Source organism: Sciurus carolinensis, chromosome X (assembly GCF_902686445.1).
Source record: "Sciurus carolinensis chromosome X, mSciCar1.2, whole genome shotgun sequence".
NCBI classification, from domain to species: domain Eukaryota; kingdom Metazoa; phylum Chordata; class Mammalia; order Rodentia; family Sciuridae; genus Sciurus; species Sciurus carolinensis.
In genome coordinates, this window is record NC_062232.1 from 108,876,399 (window position 1) to 108,899,769 (window position 23,371).

General features: G+C 47.8%; 1 protein-coding gene across 1 annotated transcript; it reads left to right on the forward strand.

Moving 5' to 3' along the window:
* The first annotated feature begins 7,580 nt into the window (after positions 1-7,580).
* On the forward strand, positions 7,581-20,861 carry Sash3 (SAM and SH3 domain containing 3). The gene is made up of 8 exons (XM_047536391.1): positions 7,581-7,803; positions 14,793-14,888; positions 15,437-15,583; positions 17,532-17,673; positions 18,652-18,800; positions 18,961-19,170; positions 19,317-19,467; positions 20,004-20,861. The coding sequence occupies exons 1-8, from the start codon at positions 7,747-7,749 to the stop codon at positions 20,192-20,194; spliced, it is 1,143 nt and encodes a 380-aa protein (XP_047392347.1). The 5' UTR covers positions 7,581-7,746; the 3' UTR covers positions 20,195-20,861.
* The last annotated feature ends 2,510 nt before the right edge of the window (positions 20,862-23,371 follow it).

Below are 23,371 nucleotides of genomic sequence, written 5' to 3' on the forward strand. Positions count from 1 at the left end.
CCAGGACTCTACCTTGTCTCCTTCTCACAACTTATGGCCCCTCCAGCCCACTGTCTTGCAACTGAGAACCCTGGCCCTGGAAGCACCACTGTGGAAGGGCCCACAGCCAGCCTACCTCCTCCCTTCTCTGGGACCCACATGGCCAGCACTGACCATTTCTGCTTTAAGAGCTTCCCTCTGGGTTAGGCAGGGTGAGATTCAGGGCACACACAGCAGGTCTCACATACATGGGGGCTCTTGTGACCTCACGAGGAATTGAAGATAAGTAACTGCCCCTTGGGCTCTGGTCCTTTGTTTTTATGCTGGTGGGTGGAGTTTACCAAAACCTCTCCTCACCTGCTGTCTGCAGCTATGGAGCAGGCCATATAGAAAGTCCCCTTTCCTAGGAGATAGGACTCTGAGGTTTTAGTACCAGTTGTACCAACTGTGTGACCTTGGGAAAGACCCTTCACCTCTCTGGTCTTCAGTTATCCCTTCCACAAACTACTCATCCTGCCTTCCTGATGAGGTTATACAGACCCATAAGACCCGGATGTGGCAGCATTCTGTAAGCCAGGAAACTACACAGACAAGAGATGATAATGCTGCTATTTTCCCAGCATGAAGTCAACTCTTGCTTCACCTTTGAATGTAGATAAGAAAAAGGTTTGGGACTCCAATTTAAAAAATAAAGAGCCAAAACTGAAAAAGCTTGGGAGCAAGCATCTAATTTCTGTTTTTTCAACTATGTTCCCTGGAGTCTAAGTTTCCTGAAAAATCTCACAAGGGTTGTCAAGGAAAGCAGAGTTCCAGAAAAAAAATCAAGCTTCCAATAAAATTGCTCTGGAAGTAGTTGCAGGACCAGTTTCATGGGCATATGACCTATGCAGTCACTCAGGGACTTGTGGTTAGAGAGCCTCCACACTGGGTTTAATGCTCTCTCACGTTACCTGTCTTGTAATTCTTAATACTTATTTTAAAAGAGCCCAACAATTTCATTTTGCACCAGGACCCTCAAAGTCCATATCCAGTCCTGAATAGGAGCTACATGACCAAACAAAGATCTGGTTCAATCCCTTCAGTGTACAGATGAGAAAACTTCTACAACAGCCGAGAAAGAGAAAGGGACTTGCCCAGAGTCACACAGTCCCCCGTTGGGTTAAGGCAAGGATTAAATCCCCAACATCCTGATTCAGCTTGGTGATAGCTCCTCTCTTGATTTCAGTGTGCATATCTGTCAGCCCCGTATAGCCTCTAATGAACCAACTGAGGCTCAAGGAGATTTTTGTGTGGTCACATATCTGTGACAATGGTGATGGTGGTATAGAGCTACATTTCTTGATGCTTCGAATCCTTTTAGGAATAGAAAAGGGTGTAAGATGATTTGTACATACATACATACACACATACACAAATAGTTTAAATAGTTCATTTTTAAAATGATAACTAAATCTGGCTCCAGCTGTTCATAAGATGGAGCCTCAGAATGGGCTGGGCTGGCTCCCCTTCACTCACAGGACCCACGTCAGCAGTGAATTTTACCAACTCACTGACTTCCTCAAATCAGTAGTTGGGCATCCTTGGTGCCAGAAAAATAGAAATATGAAAGATTCAGTAGCAACTATTTCTTCCCTGTCCATTCCTGCCTCTGCTCAAGGCTCATCACAGCTGGGAGTGGGAGGTGCTCCCCAAACCCCCACCCAGCAAGCCCTTGACTGAGGCCGGCCCATCTCTTTACTTCCTTGTTTCTTTGTGAAACAGGAACTTGGTAAAGCAGCTCAAGTGGGGTAGAATGGGCGGGGGGCGGGGGTGTTGAGAAAACCCCAGTTGGCCATGACAGGACCGTGAAGCTGAAAAGCTACTTTCCCTCGTAGTGGGTCTCAGGCAGCTTTAGACCCTCCTGCTTGTCACACCTCCTGTGTTCTAGTTTAAGCTAAGGGACCTTGCCCTTGACAAGGTAGAGACACACAGGATATGGGCCACAGGGTCATGTGGTATAGATTCAGATGGGACCCAGTAGACATAGACGCAAGGTGTCAAGGGGATGCTGCAGAGAGAAAGCAACTGAAAATGGTCACCAAGGTCTTCCTGGCTCTGGCAAGACAGGAAACTCATGGTGGGAGCCTGGAGTGAACTGATGTAGAGTCACCCATCAGGCATCCAGCAGTTTCCATGAGCTGAACTCAGGACTATGCATATCATCTGAGTAGTAACTCTGGTCACACACACACACTCACACGCCCACACCCATAAGTGGGACACATTATCACTGTTACTGTTTTCATTAAGGCTCATCGTAGGTGATGTCACTTATTCCAGGTCATGTAGCCAATAGGTGATCACAGGACACTTGAATCCATGTCTACCTGCCTCCATTTCTGGGAGGTGTTCTGCTTCTCCTCTTCCCTGGAGCTCCAGACAACTGTCCAAATGGGGTCGTGGTCACACTGTTCAGAGACTTTTCTCCTCATAACCTTAAGACAGTCCTAGGCAAGTAACCCAACCCAGCTCCACCCACTCCCCCATAGAAAGGCCCTCCAGTGAGTCATGAGCGTGTTTTGCTCTGAGTACCAAAGTCCAGCCCCCTCTTGTGAGGGTAATTACCACAGCTGCTTGCAGGTGTTTTTTGTTTTTAAGTTATCATGAGTTCAGAGCTCCAGAGATGACTCTTTCCCTCCCAGGGGCTCCCCAGTGTTCCCAAGCTGAAAGCTATGTGCATCGTGTGCATGCCCAAGGAACGGATGTCAAGAGCTCCTGCCCCTAGTCTTGTTGCCCTCCTCTGTCCTCCTCCTCCCCCTGTAATTTTCCCTTTCCACCCTCTCTAAGATGACCACCATGAAATTTGCTAATGGAAACTATTTCCAAGGTACTACCAAGGTGGGCTGCACCTTGGAAATAGTTTCAAGGGTCTATGTGGTCTCTGCTTGGATATTTCCAGAGACAGGAAGACCATCACTTACCAGGGCTAAATGGGACCATCTGAATAGCCAAAATGTCTTCCTTGTACTGAGCCCAGATATTCCAATTATCTGTTCCTCTTCATTCCCAGTCCTATAGCTATGTCTCCCTTCTCTACATGACAGCTGTTAGAAGTCAGCTTACTTCAAATTCCCCACCCAACTCTCTAGGCTAAATATGACAGGTGTTTAGTACTCCACATGTTCACAAGGGCCTCCCTATACCTCACCTCCACTTAATCAGCCCTACCTACAGCAATTGTTGTGTACATGATGCAACTTGCAGATGCCTGCCTCTGTCTGTTCATTCCCCTCTGGGCCTGCTTTAAGGTGGCCCTGTGGCACCTAGTGCAATACCCAACCCCGAAATAGGGCACACTTCTTAAGGCTGTGACATGGGGCCCTGTCACAGTTCTCTTACCTCCTTGTTCAGGAACTCTGCATCAGATCCACTTTAGCCTAGTAGTTAGTAGCATGAGCCCTAGACCAAGACCTGACCTGTGTTTAAAATCCAGCTCCCAGAATTTACTAGCTGTGCAGTCTTGGGCAATCCAGTTAACCCTTTTGTGCCTCTGTTTCTTCCCTGGAAAATGGGGATAACAACAGTGCCTGACTTAGCAGGTTGTTGTAAAGCCCATGGCCTACCACGCACTATTATAATTTTCAGCTGGAATATGTGGGGAGTTTGTGGAGAGGAAGTGAGAGTAAGAATCTTTTAGGAAGTCTCTCCAAATATAGGTATTCAAACTCGCTATTTCAAAGCAGGGATGTACTCATTCTAGGAGTGAGAGATGCTTGTGCGTGTCTGGATCCCGCCCGCTGCAGAGATCCCACCCAGGACCTTTAGCAGCCCATGTCCGCCCTCTGAGGGTTCAGATCGAACCCCCCGCCCCACACACATGCACATCCTGCAGTGCTACTGCTAAATCAAGGTTCTCCTACCCACCGTTTATACTTTTGAGCACATCTTTACCATCTTTATTCCAGTCTAAACCACCTACCACAGAGAGATTAAAGAATGTTTGTGAAATCTAGGCGGGGGTTATGACTCAGTGGTAGAGCACTTGCCTCGCATGTGTGAGGCACTGGGTTCAATCCTCAGCACCACAAAAAAATAAATAAATAATTTTTAAAATCTTTAAAAAAAAAAAAGAATGTGAAATCTAATGGCAAAGAACAAATGTTAGGCAAAAGTAAGCTTGCTGTTCTACCTAAGATGTCAACTCCCAAATGCATGCAACCTTGGAAGCTATTTATTGTGTCCCTCACGGTGCCTACCACAAGGTTGTGCCCACCGAAAACCCTTAGATCCTGCCTGCCAACCCATGATCAAGTTGAAGGTAGCCTTGTTCACTGAATTACTGACCCAGGTCTCTTCTCTAGCTGAGGGCTCTGTATACTTGGAATGGAACCTATAAAATACAAATATATTGCCCAGAAAGGGGGACATCTATTAAGTGTGGAGGGCCCCTTAGCTGGCTGGGACTTGACCCCCTGGGATTCCAACCAGGGTCTTCTGTTGGAAGAGAAAGCTCAGGGGAAAGCAAGTCCGCATGGGGTAGACCCTGGAACCCCAGAGCTGACCAGAGGGTGTAAATCTGAGGGAAAAAGGGCGGGACTGAAAATGTTTGCTCCCTCTGTCCTGGAGCCTGTCATCTTTTTGTATTTCTCTCCCAGGTGCCCTCACTTGCCCCTCGCTGCCTTTTCCCAGGTCTCGGTGGGCGGCCCAGCGCCCTGGTTTGCTGGCTGCCTTTGAAGGCTCTGCGGTTAGAGTGCGAGCTCCATTCGCTACCCTCGCTACCGGGGCTAAGCAAACAGGAAGCGGGCACATCCTGCGCGCCAGCCAGGGACGCACCACCGCTGTGAGGCCGGGAAGGTTGTGTGAACTGCTTCCTCCCTCGCGCCCCCCAGACTCCGGAGCCCCAGGTGCTCTGAGCCCATGTAGCCATGTCCCCTATCCCAGACTATGATGAGGCTGCCCTCTGGCCCCTTATCACGCCGAGGCCCAATGGCCCGATGGGTCGGTCCCTATGTGGCTTCCAAACTTCTACGCAAAGCCTTAACCAGTTACCATGCTCGCTCGTGCTTCCTGGGAGACCTGGGAGGGTCTTTCAGGCTAGAGGGGAAGCGATCTGGGGCGCAGAATCTTTTTTATGAATCTGCTTAGCAAGCCGAGTAGGCCAGAGCTAAAGGAAACTGAGTTTCAGTCTTGGGGAAAAGGACCTCGGCTTCCCTGAACTCACCCCCAATCCATTGGGAAGATCCAAGGGCGTAAGGCAGGGTTGGGGGAGGAAGTCAAGAGAACATCTTGGGACTAGAGTAGAGGCGAGACAGCTCAGGAATTCACAAGTGCCTCAGAATCCAAAGCCTGTGCATCTTTAGAATTCTTTATGATGTTCCAAGAGGTTAGGAGATAAAAGATGATCTATGTCACTTGGAAACAGGTCATGAACCAGGTAGGAAGATGTGCCCATACTACTATACTCCTCATTGAAGACAAATATCCGACTTCATGTTACTCCATGAGTTTATTTCCCTTTTGTCATCTTCTAAGTTTGAATTGTCTTCTTTGAATGTTAAAAATAAAAATAAAAAGTGCATACCTTGTGCCCCAGCAATTCTCCTTGTGGACATTTATCCTGTAAACAAATTGTGGATGTGAATGACTACTTACCTTAAGGATGTCCAATGAAGAGTTAAAAAAAATTAAACCAACCCAAGTTCATCAGTAGGAGCCTGGTAAAACAATCATGGTACACCTACACAGTATAATGCTCAGCAGCCATTACAAATCACATGTTGAAGAATATTTCATAGCATGAGAAAATATTAATATGTTCCATATGAAAAGCAATTATCAACACAGTTTATGTAGTATGACATTTTTTTCATTAAAAAATTTTAAAAATAGTTTTATGGAGGTGTAATTGACCTTCAATAAACTGCACGATCTTTTTTTTTTTTTTTTTTTTTTTTTTTGGTAATAAGGATTGAACCCAGAGGTGCTTTACAACTGAGCCACATCCCCAGCCCTTTTTATTTTTAAATTTGAGACAGGGTCTTGCTTAGTTGCTTAGGGCCTCACTAAGTTGCTAAGGCTAGGCTTAAACTTGCATTCCTCCCATCTCAGCCTCCTGAGTTGCTGGGATTACTGGCATGTGCTACCGTGCCAGGCTAAACTGTATATTCTTAAAGTGTACAATTTCATAAGTTTTGACACATATATACATCCATGAAACCATTACCATGATCAAGATGGTTAAGATATCCATCACCCCCAAAAAATTCCTATTGTCTTTTGTGTTTTCTCCATTCCCTCCCCTCCCCATTTCCTGAAGCCAATGATCTTTTTTCTTTGCAGGAAGATTTTTGTAAGAAGAAGAAAAAAAGATTAATCAGCAAAGAAGTAGATACTTACAACAGAAAAGGATATTTGCCCAAACTGTGGAAGACAATTATGGAGGATTTTTTGAAATTTCTTTTTTTATCCATGTTTGCTAAATTTGTATGTGATAAATACCAATCGCTTTTGTAATAAGAATAAGTCACAGGGCATGGTGGCATATGCCTATAATTCCAGCAACTTGGAAGGCTGAGGAAGGAGGATCACAAGTTCAAAGATCTCCTCAGCAACTTAGTGAGACCCTGTCTCAAAATAAAAAATAAAAAGAACTAGGTATGTAGATCAATGGTGGAACACCCCTGAGCTTAATCCCCATTACCAATAATATTAATAATGTGGTCGAGGTTATTAAAACATGTGCCACAGATAATCCAAAAAGTAAGCATCATGCCTCGGCATTCAATAAATGCCTGTTGAATGGGACATTTGCTGGTGGTGTGGTGGTGTTTGCAAATGCCTTTCACTGTGGTAGTAATAAACACGTGTGTAATGATTGAGGTGTGTTGACCATAGGCACAACTGCTCTAGTGATGATGACCAGAAGTGTGCTGAAGACATTGCAGATGACTGTGGGGGTGATGGCTACAAGGGGGTGATGATGGTTGTAGGAGTGAGAGCATCATGGGGTTGACTGGCCATAATATCTGTAAGGGTGGTGGCTATAAAGGTGATAGAGGCAACAGTGCTGACTGTACAGGTGATGGCTGAGGGATGTTGGCTGTGGAGGTGATTGCTGTAGTGTTGATGGCTGTAGGTGTGTTGATGGCAGTGGAGATGACTGCAGGGATCATGGTTGTGAGGGTGATGGTTGTCAGGTTGATGACTCTGGTGATGGCTATTGATAGGAGTATATAGCAGTGATCACGGCCATAGGGGTGATTGTAATGTTAGTGATGGTGATGACCTAGGAGATGCAAGTTGACCAGGATCACTGACCCAACAAGCAGAGAGAGAGTCCACCTTCCAGTTGCTGGATTCTGATCATTGAGTATAGGGCTTGAGTAGGCCACATACGTCAAGGTGATCACCACCTATGGGGAGACAGAACAGAAGGACTGGTGATTATTGACATGAGACAACAGGGTAGGGGCTTTTCTCCAATTGTTCAGCCCAAAAACTGTGTGCATCAGAATCTCTGGAGACTGAAGCTGGGACTTCCTTCCTCCCTAGGGGCCAGCAGGGGCTGCGATTGCTGTAAGAGCAGGTCACGTGGCAGGGCTTCCTGTATGCTGTGCCGCTGGGTGTCCATGGCCCGCACCCCCAAGCTGCAACTGCAGCAGTCGGAGTGGCGGCCAGAGGCTCAGTCCATGCAGTGCCCCCTGGAAGGTGTTGGCAAGGCTAAGAAAGAGGCCTCTGCATCTTGACGTGTAGGAAATCAGGGAAGGAGTCTCACCCAGGGGGAGGACCATGTTGCGCCGCAAGCCCTCCAATGCCAGTGAGAAGGAGCCCACTCAGAAGAAAAAGGTAAGGAGCATCTTTGGAAACCCACTTCTTCCTTCCCTCCTCTGCCCTATCCGCCTGTCCCTTCCAGGACTTGTAGAAGTGGGAAGAGCCAAAAAGGTCATATGACACTCGTAGGTGAGGTCCATTCTCCTATGGACCCAAAGGTTATTGGAGAAACAGAAGTATAGGAGGGATTTTTTAAATCCTAGAGAAACAGAGTCTTAGGATAGACCTTTAGAAGTCTAGAGCGATAGAATTCAACCCTAGCAAGATGGATAAAGAATTAATATTAAGGACCAGAATCCTAGACTAGAATTCAAGAATTACAAACTGCAATGCTCAAGTTGATTCCTAAGATTGTACTTAATTGTCTCTCCCCTGTCCTGGTCTTGCTACCACTTCTGCCCAAGTGTGGCCTTTCAAGAGCCATCTCACAGTCAGCATGGGCCCCACTGGGCCACACAGCCAAGATGCTCCCAAGGTCTCTCCCTTTGGCCAGGGCCCAGAACCTGAACACTGGGCTCAGCTTTGTTGAAGCTCCCCAGGCCACTGGAGACAAACCTGAGGTGACCTAGATTCAGGAAAAGGGTCTCCCAAACTACAGTGGGATGCAGGGGGCTATACAGGTTCTTCTCACGTGGGGAAAAATGTTAGGAATGAGAAATGGAGCTGGTGAGATGGTGATAGTTGAAGAGGAAAAATTCAGTGGGGGGAGGATTTCAAAGGCTAGTAAAGAAAGCAGCTGTCATGGATGATTGAAGTGTTCATCGTCTTCCTGGGGTAGAGGCCCAACTGGACTTGAAGGCTCTGCCAGATCTGGGTTTCTCTGTTTGGATCTGAGAATTGATTTGATTGTATGATTCTCCCAGGCAATCAGAAAGTACATACTGTACATTCCAACAGGACTGCAGGACCCTTCCAAAGTAGGCCTGAACCAGGTCCAAGAGGCCCCCAGGTCAAGGTCTCAGTCCTGCAGGCCCTCACTGTATCCTGCCAATTTTCCCTGGAGCTCAGCCCAGGTGCACTATGGGGGAGCCCCTTTTTCAGGGAAACAGCTCTCAGGCAGAGGCTGAGACAGCTGAGATAAACCTCAGGGCACTGGAGTGTGCATCCTGCCCCATCTCTCAGGTCTTGGGTGGTTGTCACTTCCGGCTGTATTCTCCCCACCCCAGCTGCTTCTCTAAGGTTGCAGTGGTGTAGGTGGGGGAGGGGGAGATTCTTGAATTTCATATGGGACCTGTCACCCCTGTCCAAACCTCACACGGTGCAAGGCCCAGCAGGCCTGCCATTGGCTGCCACTCCTTAGCAAGCAGGGGCACTTCCCCTTGTTCTCTCGCTGATAGGGATGGGAAGAAAAGACCGCCCTATAGACACTGCTAGGCCCCAAACCACAGGGGAGTTGAACTGGAGGAAAGAGTCTGAGAAAGAACTGACACTTTGACACTGGGACCCTGTGCCACCTCGGGCAACGGTACTCAGAGGCACACAGAAACCAGAAATCCCCTCCTTTTTTTCAGCTTCAATTATCCATTTTCTGTATTTGGCAGGTGGGCCTCTGAAATTTCTCACAGGCCACTTCCAGAAGTCCATGTGGCAAATGTCCTTTAGAGGACTGTAGGCAAACCCTACACCAACCCTGCCACATCCTGTGCCAGCTTCCAAAGATGAGATGAGCTTGCCTCCGCATGCTCCAAGCTCATACTGTGAAAATGGCCTTAGAAAAACCAAGCTTCCAGAATGGAGAGACAGCATCTTCCCCAGGCCTGAAGGCAATAAACTGGCCCCATCATGCTTGTATGATGACTGTGAGCAAGCCTCTTCCCTCTAGAGATTGAGGTGATGTGGTAGAGGGGAAGACTCAAAGGCAAGGGAGATCTCTCTCTCTCTCTCTCTCTCTCTCTCTCTCTCTCTCTCACTTGCTCGCTCCTGCTTCTTTCCTCGGACCTACAAAATGGAGAATGTGCCTGACAGGGGACAAGAAAGTAAAGTTAGAATCTTACCACTCTCTAGCTGTAGGACCTTGGACAGTTCATTGACTTCTTTTGTGCCTCAGTTTCCTCATCTCTGTAAAGGGGGATAACTTCTGGTCTGCCTACCTTAGGAGATGGAATAGGTCAACTAGAACAATAGCTGTGACAGTACTCTGTCACATGTGTGCACATGCCCAGGAGGGGGTGCATGCTTAGGCATGGGCAGAAGTAGGAAGCACACTGCAAAGAAGAACAGACCATGGTCCTAGCCCTGAAATGGAAAAACAAGACTTAATAGCACTAAGAGTCACCACTGAGGGAGGGCTCCACAGATGTCAAGAACTGTGCTTACTCCTCACTACAACTTTGTGAGGAGTGGATAGATATTGTCATTATCCCTATTTCACACCCAAAACTCAAAGAGATGAAGAAACTTGCTGAAGGCCACACTGCCAATAAACTGCAGATCAGGGATTTAAGCCAAGATTTGTCTGACTCCAGAGTCTGAGCCCTTTTCTCTCTCCATGCTCTTGTCCCCCTACTGATCTCAAAAGCACTAGAGGAGTCTGAGGAACAAAGGATTCAGCCCACCAGTAGGAGTGACCTTCCAGCTCACAGAGCAAAGGAGGGAATAGGCCCTCCAGGGCGGTGGGGTCAGGACATGGCACCCACTGTAGAACATGAAAGACTGGGGAGGCCCCAGGGTCAAAGGACACATCATTTAGCAGCCCTTGGGAGACTTTCACCTCTTTCAAGTTCTTTGATCTAATTTCATTCAAGGACCAGTATTAGGGTAGAGGAAGCAGAAAGGGGTTTATCCTGGACCAGCCTCCCCTAAGGATGGCCCTTCCCCACCACACCTCCAATTTTCACCAACTCCCAGACCTATCACCAGGGGAAATGGAGAGGAATCTAGACTCCTGTTTGAGTGTTTAGTTGGTCCCTCCTTCCAGTCTCTTTCTGCCCCAGTCTCACCCAATCTCAGCATACTATTCACAGTGACTCCCTTGCCACAGTACACCCCTAACATGCCCCCACCAGCATGTGTTTCATATTTTCAGTACAAGTTAAGACTCCCTAATCTGGAAGTCTGAAATGCTCCCAAATCTGAAACTTTTTGAATGCTGACATGACACCACAAATGGAAAATTACACACCTGACCTCATGTGATAGGTTACAGTCAAAACGCAAGCACACTAAAAGGGTCATATAAAATTACCTTCAGACTACGTGTATAAGTAGTATGTGAAACATAAATGAATTTTACATTTAGACTTGGGTCTCATCCCCAAGATACATTATGTATATGGAAATATTCCAAGATCTGAAAAAATAAATCTGAAACACTTCTGATCCCAAACATTTTCAATAAAAGACATTCAAGCTGTAGCTTCTCACTGCCCACAAGATAACTCCCAAGATCCTGGGCATGGCTGCAAAGACCTTCCATAAACTTTTCTTCACCTCCCACCACAGCCACTGACATATCCACCTTTCCATCACTATGCTTGAAATGTCCCTCTCTCTCTGACTCTTGTTCAAACCCTTCCTAGCTCCACCTAGAGAAATCCTGTCCCCACTGGCCCAGCTCAAATACAGCTCCTTCATGAAGGTCTCCTGGGCCCTTCTACTACCATGGTCCCACGGGCTCCCCTGGTGGCTCTGTTCAAATACCACCTGCTGTCAGCATTGCACTCAATCACTTCCATCTTTGGGTGGGAACGACCACCCCAACATAGTGATTATGTGATGGGGATGTAGCTCAGTGGTAGAGCTCTTGCCTAGCATGCTCAAGGCTCTGGATTTTATTCCCATCACTGAAAAAATAAATAAATAAAAATAAAGTGGAGTGGAAAAAAAGTTAAGTACAGTAGTCATACAGAAAAGTACATAAATTATAAATGCATCACTCAACAAGTTTCCATAAAGTGACCATTCTCATGTAGGCAGCACTCAGATCAAGAAACAAAACATTTCCAAAAGTCCAGAAACTTCTCTCATGCCCTACCTTTTGCTAAATACCCCTCTCCCCCAAGGTTAACCACTTCCCTGACTTCCAACAGCATAAATATGTTCTGCTGGGTTTTGAACTTTGTGTAGCCACTGAAATATTTGCATACATACTCTTTGAGGGATGGCCTATTTTGTTCAATTGTGAGACTCATTCACAATTTTGTTTGTGAATGAGTCTCACATTCACAAAATTTGTTCAATTTTGTTCATTGGTGAGACTCATCCATGTTGTTGGGGATAGTTTTACTGTCTCATTACTCGGTGCTATTGTCTTTAATGAGTCTGCTGCAATCAATTTATCCCTTCTATAGTTGACAGGCATGTGAATTATTTCCAGTTAAATTGAAATATAAGGAGAAAAGAAACTGTGGTTGACTGAGAGAAGGGCAGAGTATGCTAGGTGGAGAAATGCCCAGGGTGAGGGTCTAGAAGTGGCTTGCACATAAGGCTAAGCTAAGGCAGAAGCTTTGAGCTTCATTTAACTGATGAGGAGACAGCAGCCTAGAGAAGTTTAGTAACTTATCCAGCTTTACACAGCTGATCAGTGGCATAACCAAGATGTGAAGTCTTGCCATTTGACACCAAATGAAGAAACTGAGATTCTAAAAGATTAAAGAAGTTGCCTAAGGTCACACATCCCAAAATTGAACTCATCAATGTCTGACGCCAGAAGTGTATCTCTTCCCAAGAGTCCCACATGTCCTCCTTAGACTTGAAAAGGGGGTCAAAATTATGTGGTACCACCTCTCCTACATCCATGACTCCCGGCAAGTCTTGCCCCAAAGTGCAGCCAGGCAGAAAACCCAAAAGCACTCAGGGATTTCAATTCATCCCAGGGTGGGGGTCACCCTGGAGTCACTGAAAGGTAGTCGGGATATTGGGGCTGCCCTTAAGGTTAGAAGTAGGCCTGGAAAAAGGCTACTCTGACTGATCCTCATGCTTGATCACCCAAAGAACGTGTGTTAGTCTTTTCCCCTCCCCAGACTGAAAAGTGACCAGCTGGGCCCAAGCACCAGCAGCAGCTTCATGACCTTTTTGGATTGTCTCCTTCTTGCTTTGGGCTAAATCTGGGACAGAGGGGCCCTTACAAAGGGCCCATGAGCCAAAGTCCCCTCTTCCCAGCCCCCAGACCGCAGATAAATGACAGGAAAAGGCCTGGGGAAAGAGCTGCAATTAGAGGGCAGTCCAGCCATGAGTTTACTCTTCCCTAACAAAGCCTACTTCCGGCCCCACCCCTGCCCTCCTGCTTGCTTTCCAGCTTCACCAGTCCCTGGGGCTTAAGGGGCGACTCTCAGCCTCCTGGTCTGCAGATCAGGCTAAAGGGTGGTGGAGGGAAGGTCACAATAGGCCCCATCTGCCTATAAATAGCAGGGCCAGCCTGCCCTCCTTGGGCCCAAGCCAGCCTAGTGCCCACCCTCTCTCTGTTCCCTCTTTTCCATGCAGAGGAGGAAGTTATCCAGGCAGCTGCATCCTACCATACAAGAGCAGGAAATAAATGGAAGATGGAGGAGAGAGGGGAAAGAAAGGGAGAAAAGGAGGAACGAATAATGGCAGGAAAAAACCAAGGAAGGGGAAGGAGGATGGAGGGAATGTATGAGAACCACAGCAGTCACCCCGTAGTCATGTTTTCCCCTTTGTATACCCACTCACAGTCCCCTTTTCGAGGTCCCTAAGGCAGCACAGAGGACACATTCTGACTGAGGTTGTAGATGTCCCACACATGAGGCCCTGATGCTTCTAGTGTCTGCTTGACCTGACCACTGACCTAGCTTCTGGTCAACTACCTCTAGGAATGTGTGGTCCCTGATGCCTGATTGTTGGCAGCTTTGGTCAAGACCCAGCAGCAGTACTAGACAACTATATTATTGTCCCCAGAAGTTGGGACCAATTGTGCATGTGTTGGGGTGCAGGTGATATTGCTTCTGCCCTGGGGGCTTACCGCTGGACACATATACCCCCATTTAGTAGGAAAGAGGATGTGAAACACTCTGCTTTGTGTGGGTTTGGGGCTTTGGTTCCTCAAGTCCTTATCTCGGGTGTCTGCAGTCTATCCTGCTCTATCTGTCTGGCCATCTGTGAACCCCAGTTCCTGTGTATATCTTCTGGCCTTGACTATTTATCTTGATACAGGCTCAGCCTCAACTTCTTGTGTCTATGGCCTGCACCCCTTACCTGCCTTGCCCTGTTTTCTGACAGCTATCTTAGCATATTCATGTATATAAATATGTTAAGAAACCTCATTTCCTGAAAACAATCTCATCGACACAATAGGTCATCCTGAAAGTCCAAACACTGGCAAAAGACAAGAGTTGCCAGGTCATCACATGAGTGGCTAAGGTTAAAAGCCGAAATGAATAAAGAGAAAAATGGCAGCTTGCTTTAACTAAATTAGCCCCAATCATTTGTGTTCCAAATTTGTAAGTACCTTCTATGAGTGAGCTTCTACTGTAGATTTCCAGAAAGTATAATAATAGGTCTTGCTGGCTTCTGGTGGATGGTCTTGCTCTTCCTGAGACAAGTTCAACATGCAGGAGGCCCCAATATGCTTACTCTAACCACCATGACTATAGAGCAGGCTCAGTGCAGGCCCAGGGCATGGAGGCCAGAACCAACTGGTGTGGGAGGAATTTGCTCTCAGTTATCTCATGGTAAGGTTCTTCTATATGCTGAGGTACATATTTACTTGAACCCATTCAGTCTTTCACTCAGGTATTGGTGGAAAGTTGAGCTTAGTCTGGGGCTTCACTGAGATCTGAGGTTCCTGAGTCAGGAACTTGATCAGTGGCCAGGAATAAGGTAAAGAACAGGATGAAGTCACATAGCTCGAAGGACAGCTTGGCTCTTCACCTCATTAGCCCTGGACTTTTATGGCACATGTGGCTCTGCCCAGTCGAGAGAGAGAGAAAGAGAGAGAGAGAGAGAGAGAGAGAGAGAGAGAGAGAGAGAGAGAGAGAGAAGGGGAGAAGATAGCAAGCCTGGAGCAGCCATTTTAGTGCCAATGATTGCAAAATGTCTGCTTCTTCCAGCTCTCCCTTCAGCGCTCAAGCAGCTTCAAGGATTTTGCCAAATCCAAACCCAGCTCCCCTGTGGTGAGCGAGAAGGAATTTAATCTGGAAGACAATGTAAGTTTCAGAACTTCATTGAAGGATATGGCTACAACCCCTGGGGGGGGGGGAGTGGGGGTGAGAAGGAGAGGGAATAAGAGATCATAGGATTGTCCAGGCAAAGCCTCCTTTAAAAAATATTTAGTTGTAGATGGACACAATACTTTTAATTTATTGTTAATTTTTTATGTGGTGCTGAGGATTGAACCCAGTGCCTCATGCATGCAAGACAAGTACTCTACCACTGAGCTACAGCCCAAGCCCTGCAAAGCCTCCTTTACACAGAAGGCTCACCTGTCCCACACCAAACTTAAGGGCCCCAAGTATCTGCCAGAATTCTTTTCTACAAAAGAATTTTCTAGAAATTAATTTTCTAGAAATTAAGAAGCAAATTTATTGCAAATTAATAGATCTGAGGACAGGGCTGGGACCAAGGGGAAAGAGCATGGGAGAAACCCCCATCTCCTTCCTGCCTTTACAGTGACCCAAAGTGTCTCTTTGTACTGCAAGACCAGGACCCAAGGAGGGTCACCAGGGTCCCAGGACCTCCTCTTTTGTTTTCACAGATTCCAGAAGATGACTCCAGCATCCCCACCCCAGAGGATGCTGGGAAGAGTGGCAAAAAGCTGGGGAAGAAGTGGAGGGCAGTTATTTCCCGAACCATGAACAGGAAGATGGGGAAAATGATGGTGAAGGCCTTGTCAGAGGATATGGTGAGCCCGGGGATCCAAGGGAGGGGAGCCAAAGAGGCTGACTCTGGCAGGGGGTGACAGCAACTACTCAGGCCTGAAGGAAGGTCACATGAGAGGGAGATCTCACAATCAGCCATGGACAATGTAGACATGCAGTCCTAGGGGGCCAGAGGCTGGCTGGGAAAGAAGCGAGGTCTGAGGAGGGATGAAAGGCTAGGCTAGGCATAGAAGCTTCTGGCAAAGTCAGGCCTGTGGGGAAGGGCAGCTGAAAGGGGCATGAGATCACCTAAGGCAAATCCATCTACCTCAAAGCTTTGCTTAGAACTAGCCCCTGGAATTGGAAAGACCTGATTATAGGAGAATATAGAGAAAAATATGGATCTACTTAATTTTTGATGAAGTTGTGTCCTAATAAACCCATCGTAAGTTGAGAATATCATGAAGTCAAAATTACATTGAAAGCCAGATGTGATGGTGTATGCCTGTAATCCCAGTGGCTCAGGAGGCTGAGGCAGGAGGATTGCAAGTTCAGAACCAGCCTCAACAATTTAGAAAGGCCCTAATCAACTTAGAGAGAACCTGTCTCTAAATAAAATATTTTAAAAGGGTTGGGGATGTGGCTCAGTGGTTAAGTACCCCTGGGTTCAATCCCCAGAACCAAAAAAAAAGAAAAAATCAGAGTTTAGCAACATAGTACACTGTAGAGTGTCAGTTGTTACCCTTCATGATCTTATGGCTAACTGGGAACTACAGTTCACTGCTACTTCCCAGCATCGCCAGAGCGGCTCAGACTGCATAGTGCCAGCCTGGGAAAAGATCCAAATTCAAGATTCAAAGTTCACTTTCTACTGAATGCATAATGCTTTGGAACCATTGTAAAGTCAAAAGATTGTAAGTCCAACAATCATGAAGTTTGAGATCATTCATAGACAAAATTGAGAAGGCTGGATTCAGCCCAGGGGGGCAGATGACACAATGGTGGGGCAGCAGAGTCCAAGGAACTTGTAAGAGCTGTGGCTCTTACAGAAGGCACTGAGCAATGATGAGCTGGAGTTGGCTCAGATTGGCTTGTGAGAGCAGTTGTTCAAATTGTCAGGAATTTTGTGAGCCAGTTGTTAAATAAGACCATTATTAGAAATAAAACCATATAAATTTACAATTAAATAAATTCCATTAAAAGCAAAAATTATACCATAAATCTTCAAAATTCAGCACTTCCTAATTGTGGCACTACTTCTTATTCTCTCAGTGTTGTTGATATTTGTTCCTATAGTATCTGTGTAATGGAAACAACCTAACTATCTCTTCCAGCAACACATCCAGTAGCATCACAATGGTGGCTTGATGTTGGCCACGGTAGGAAGATTTTATGGAACAGGCAAATCTCGGGGCTTTTATTCCCAGAGAGCCAGCAGTTAAACAGCACCACAGAGATGGGGTGAGATGGGAGGAGCTCTGGAGTCAGGCCAATGTAGTTGTGGGTTCCCATGGGTCTTGGCAAGGTTATCTTCATCTGTAAACTCAAGCCAACTATATCACTTATCTTCAAGAGTCACTGTAAGGATTAAATGAAATGGCAGGCAAGCCTGGTTCACAGAAGCACAGGCAAAAGGTTTGCTTTCCAGCACCACCGTTTGCTTGACTGGGCCATAACAATAGCCCTGAGTCCAGACTTGTTCACCTTGGCCTTTTCAGCATTACATGAGCACTTGAAGCTGATAAAGCACATTCACTGGGCACCCTGGTGAGCCTCATTCTATGAGGTAGGCAGGACAAAGATTGCCATTCTCATTTTTGCCAAAGAGGAAACTAGGGCTCAGAGAGGGTCACTGAGCCTGCGGGTAACAGCTAGGGTTTGAGCCAAGCCCAGGCCCAGTTCCTCTGCACTCAGTTCGGGCCTGTGTACACCACAGGGACTGTGGGCATCACGGCCAGGTCACTGAGGGTTTCCTGCCTAACATCCCTGCAGGGAGACACACTGGAGGAGGGCTCAGCCTCCCCGACATCTCCAGACTGCAGCCTGGACAGCCCTGGCCCTGAGAAGATGACCCTGGCCTTTTCTGAGCAGGAGGAGCGTGAACTCCCAGTGCTCAGCCGCCAGGCATCAACGAGTGAGTAGGGGAGGTGGGAGGACACCTGCCTAATCTGGAAGAAAGAGCTGGGTTAGGACCAGGCAGGTGGGCTCTCTGGGAGGGGAAGGTAAAAGAGATGAATGTGTACTGTCTGCCTGCTGGGAACTTTCACATTAAATCTTCACAACCTCATGGGACCACTACTATTATCTACCACTTTATTGATGTGGAAACTAAGGCTCAGAGAGGTTAAGTGACTAGCCCAAGGTAACCTGGTACTGAATTTGGATCTGCCCCAGGGAAGGTGCTCTGCCTAGAGGAGGGACTGTGGGCTCTGAGCTGCAACCCTCAAAAGACACTGCTTTTCTTGCCCCTTAGGCCCATTCCAAGTTTCCTATTCTTTCTGTGCCTCCACAGACACCTCCCTGACCCCCGCTATTGAAAGTCACTTAAAATGCCCATCACTCTGCTCTTCCAGGAAGAAAGAGACATCTGAGTTTCCATGGGACATTGTACCTAAATATTTAATTTTATTAAGTAGAGAAAGTAAAATATTAACATAAGGTGTGGCTGCCTTGATGTAAGAAGCACTGGAATGGGAGTGTGATCTGGAGTCTAATGGACCCAGTGCTGTTGAGTATAAGGTGAAAGGCATTGGGCAGGTCACTCGGCCCATCTGGCCTCTGGTTTCTTCAGCTATTCCTTGAGGTGTTAGCCCAGTTGGGCTCCAGAGGCCCTCCCAATTTACCCATTCTTTGGTCTGTGAATCATTTCTCTTCCTGTTTTCAACTCTTCACTATCTGAGGCCCCAGAGGTAAAGCTATGCTTCTTCAAGGTAGCCAAGATGATGAGTCCAAATCACTCCTGCAGTGTGAGGCTTGCCCGAGTGTAGCTTTCCTCCCCAGGGTGTACCCTGGAGATCTCTAGGCAGGATCCCTGGGAGGCACCTGATGGGCACTGACTGCCCCAGCTGCCCTGGGACAAAGGTGAGCCTCCTCCCCACCCCATCTCCTGCAGGCAGTGAGCTCTGCAGCCCCAGCCCTGGCTCTGGCAGCTTCGTGGAGGAACCATCTGCCCCCCAGTACACAGGGCCCTTCTGTGGTCGGGCACGAGTCCACACCGACTTCACTCCCAGCCCCTATGACCACGACTCACTGAAATTGCAGGTAAGGTTGGCATCCGGGCCCCTCCAGAACCTGACAGACTGCAGTCATAAAGGAGGCTGGACTGAGCCATGGCAAGATAGTATCTGCAGAGGCCAAAAAACCCCCTCTCCTCTTTCCTGCACTCCTCTCTCCTGTCCTCCTCTCTCCTCTCCCCCCACAGAAAGGAGATGTGATCCAGATCATTGAAAAACCACCGGTGGGCACGTGGCTGGGCCTGCTCAATGGCAAACTGGGCTCTTTCAAATTCATCTATGTGGATGTGCTGCCAGAGGAGGCTGTGGGGCCTTCCCGCTCCAGTCGCCGACAGAGCAAGGGCAAGAGGCCCAAGCCTAAGACTCTGCATGAACTACTGGAGCGCATCGGTCTGGAGGTTTGAGCTTGGACCTGGTGCCAGTATCTAGGCGCAAGGGAGGCACACTTGCCTCTGGGATAGAGGTCGACAGCCATGTGCAGAGGGCGGGTCTAGGCTGGGATGGCTTATAAGTAGCATTGTCAGTGGCCTGCCTCTGCCCCCAGGAGCACACGTCCACCCTGCTGCTCAATGGCTACCAGACACTGGAGGACTTCAAGGAGCTGCGGGAGACACACCTCAATGAGCTGCACATCATGGACCCGCAGCATCGGGCCAAGCTGCTCACGGCTGCAGAACTGCTGCTGGACTATGATAGTGAGTGGCTTCGGCAGTGGAATGATAGGCATAGGTGCCAGTTGGCAACTCCAGGGAGCAAAGGCTTGCCCTAGCCCTGCCCTCAACCATACTCTGCCCTGGAGCCCCTTGCATTAGAAACTTTCCACACTTGAATGTGAGTTTCAGGGAAAGTATGTGGGGGAAAGGGGTTTTAGGGGTGATTAGACTCAGCTCCCTTTTGGATCAAAGGAGAGAGACTTAAGACCAGAGAAGGGAGGGCACTTATACAGAGCCTCAAAGCTGGGTAATAGAGCCAGGATTCAAGCCCAAGTTGCCTGGCACCAGTTCAGTGCCGAAGACTCATTGGATCTTGATCTCCTGGGTGGCAGAGCAGGCCTGGAAACAACTGGAAGTGGTGAAAAGTGGGGCAGTGGTAGTTGAGGGGGCAGAGGGACTGAGTGTCTTCAGGAGACTTCCCACGGTCCCTACCCCCATGAGAGGGCTCTTTGTAGCCTCTGACCCCTGACCTTAGGACCAAATCCCCTTATTCTGTCTTCCTCCCTTGTCCTTGGCAGCTGGCAGTGAGGAGGCAGAAGAGGGCGCCGAGAGCAACCAGGAACCAGTGGTGCATACAGTGTCAGAACCCAAGGTGGACATCCCACGGGACTCTGGCTGCTTTGAGGGCTTGGAGAGTGGGCGCGATGAGGCAGAGCTGGCAGGCACTGAAGAACAGCTGCACGGCCTCTCCCTGGCAGGGTCACCTTGAAGTGAAGGTGGCAGAGGCTGAGGCTGGGCCTGAGCTGCAAAGGCCACAGAGATGGGCCCATCCTCCCATATGGCCTGAGCCCAGAGGACTGGTGCCCAGCCTGGCCCTGCTTCCTCAGGGGCGTTTACAGTCAAAGGCCTGGCCAGGACGCTACAGGATCAGCTGGAGTAGAGATGGAGCTGCGCAGAGGCAAATCCCATCTGCCATACTCCCTCCCTCCACCAGTGACTGACAGCACAGCCCCTCCTGGCGCCGCCCATATCCCATCAACAGCAAGTGGGGCACCAAGGGACCTGCCAGTATCCCTAACCACCAAGGCCCCTATACCCTCCTCAGCTCCATAGCATCTACCCTTGTCACACTGTTCCTGAAAAGGGTGCCAAGTCGATGTTTAAGGAGTCTCAAACTCCTAGGGAAGTCAGCTGTTTCAAAGGACCCCAGTTGATCATGGGTGAATCCAGAGTTTCCTAAATAAGGTTTGAAGAAAGCTGCAAGCACCATTCCCACTTTCCTTCTCCTTAACTTTCATAGAGGTTTGGCAGCTTTTTTTATTTGTTCTACTATCTACATGATAGAATGTATTTTGACATATTATACATATGTGGACTATAACTTCTCATTCTTCTGGTTGCACATGATGTACAGTTACATTGGTCGTGTAATCATATATGCACATAGGATAGTAATGTCCAATTCATTCCACTGTCTTTCCTATTCCCATCTCTCTCCCTTCCCTTCATTCCCCTTTATCTCATCCAATGAACTTCTATTCTTCCCTACCCACCCCCCGCCTTATTGTGAATTAGCATCACATATCAGAGAAAACATTTGGCCTTTGGTTTTTTGGGATTGGCTTATTTCACTTACTACACAAAGGCACCAAAAACATACATTGGAGAAATGATAACCTATTCAACAAATGGTGCTGGGAAAACTGGAAATCCACATGTAGCAAAATGAAATTAAACCCCTACCTCTCACCCTGCACAAAACTCAACTCAAAGTTGATCAAGGACTTAGGCACTAGAACAGAGACCCTGTGCCTAATAGAAGAAAAAGTAGGCCCAAATCACTATGAGTCTTGAACCAAGTGCCTCCCCTCTCTGGGCTGACCATGGTTAAAATGGGTAATAACTGAGGGCCTTAAAAACTCTGACATTCTGTGACTTTAAATGTCTGCTCTCCTGCAACCTGTGGCCCAGGACACAGTGGAGCTTATTGAGGGGGTTAGAGAGGTCCTGGGGCTTTCAAATGAAATGGCTCCTCCTGCCTCATCCATTTTATACCTTCCCATGGGACTCAGGCTGAGTTGCAACTTCCTCCAGCTTTAAACAATGCCCATACCTCATACAACATGGGGCCCCCTTCTGTTCCTGACCTCCTCGAATAAGACTTCCCACAAGGCTGATGGCAGGTGGTCATACCTAACTTCCAAGGACAAAACTGCCCCTAAGAAGCCAGATGTAAAGAGGGGTGTGCATGACTGTAATCCCAGCAACTCATGGGCTGAGGCAGGAGGATCACAAGTTCGAGGCCAGCCTGGGAAACTTAGCCAGACCCTGTCTCAAAATAAAAAATACAAAGGAGTGGGAATGTAGCTCAGTGGTAGAGTGCCCCTGGGTTCAATCTTCAGCACCAAAAAAAGAAGAAAAAAAGAAGCAGTCAGATGCAGGTCTGGGTCCAGACTTGGCCGCTTGTGTGGGTCCTTACAAGCAAAAAATGCACTAAGTTTGACACTGGAGAGTCCACTGCCCCTGCATTGCTTCGCTAATGATTTTGGTGTACTCTGAGCTCCAGAAAGTGGTGAGAGTATCTATTGGTGGAAGCCTCCCTTGTCCCCAGTAGCAAGTCTGTGCCCTGAGTCCCAAAGAGTAGCCCTTTCCTGGTGTGAGTCAAATGGTGCCCACTACATCTAGGACTGCCTGCTTAGTGGACACACTTCTTGACCTACTTCTATAAACTTCAGCAAAAGCTAGCTTTTGGGAAGGGGCTGTGTGTAGATATGAGGGGATGGAGAGAAGCAATTTGGTAGCAATAAATGTAGGTCAAACTAAATTTCTGTCTCCACTTGTGTTTCTTATGGAGAGAGGATTGAGGAGAGCAGACCAGTCTCTTTCAAAGCTAGTCTCAACAAAATGTACCTCCATGGTCCTTTCAGGGCCATCTTTTCCCTCCATGAGGATGCCAAGCACCCTTGACTCTGCTAATCTAAAGCTCCATCCAAAGCCTAGCTGGCTCTGTACTTCCCTCCTCAGAACAGGGCTCAGGTTCCCATGGCCACAGACAGAAAGGGAGCTATTTCCTTCTTCCTACAGCAGTTCATTTAAACAAGAGCTTGAAAACCCTCATCCCTGTGAAGGGTCTACATTGGGGAGGCTGTCCATGGTACAAGATAGGGAGAGTAAGAGCAGCGGGACCAGTTGGGCATGGTGGCACATGCCTGGAACCCCAGTGGCTTGGGAAGCTGAGGCAGGAGGATCTCAAGTTCAAAACCAGCCTCAGCAACTTAGTGAGGCCCTAAGCAACTCAGCAAGATCCTGTCTCTACATAAAATATTTTTAAAAAACAGACTGGGGATGTGGCTCAGTGTTTAAGCATCTCTGCATTCAATTCCCAGTTCCAAACACACACACACATACATACACACACACAACAGGACCTTTCCTCTCTCTTTTTTTTTTTTTTTTTTTGGGTGCTGGGGATCGAACCCAGGGCCTTGTGCTTGCAAGGCAAGCACTCTACCAACTGAGCTATCTCCCCAGCCCCAGGACCTTTCCTCTTGAAGCACTCTTCCCTAAACTAGGCCCACTAAATCAGACTGTGTTCTCAGCGGCACTCATCCCACTGTGGGTAGTGACTGTGAGCATCGGGAAACTGCAAGTATTATTTTCATTCAAGAAACAAGAGCCCTAAGGGGACTGAATAATTGCCTCAAAGTCCCAAGGGGACTGAATAGTTGCTGACTTTTGTGAGTGCTGGCACTGAGCACTTTACATATATTATCTCATATAATCTTCAGTGTTCCTCTGAGGTTAGGTACCATCATCACCCCAATTCACATAGGAGGAAACTGAGGCTCTGTTGAAGAGGCTGACCAGGAAGTGATAAGAGCAAGGAGCCTGCCCGACTTCCCAACCCATATTTTTAACCCCTATACTACATGGCTTCTCAAAGACC

Excerpts from the sequence above, each read along its gene's own strand:
- Sash3 (XM_047536391.1), top strand. The coding sequence starts at position 7,747 with ATGTTGCGCCGCAAGCCCTCCAATGCCAGTGAGAAGGAGCCCACTCAG. Across the intron at positions 14,889-15,436 it reads AATTTAATCTGGAAGACAAT|ATTCCAGAAGATGACTCCAG; the intron begins GTAAGTTTCAGA and ends TTGTTTTCACAG. Across the intron at positions 17,674-18,651 it reads CAGCCGCCAGGCATCAACGA|GCAGTGAGCTCTGCAGCCCC; the intron begins GTGAGTAGGGGA and ends CATCTCCTGCAG.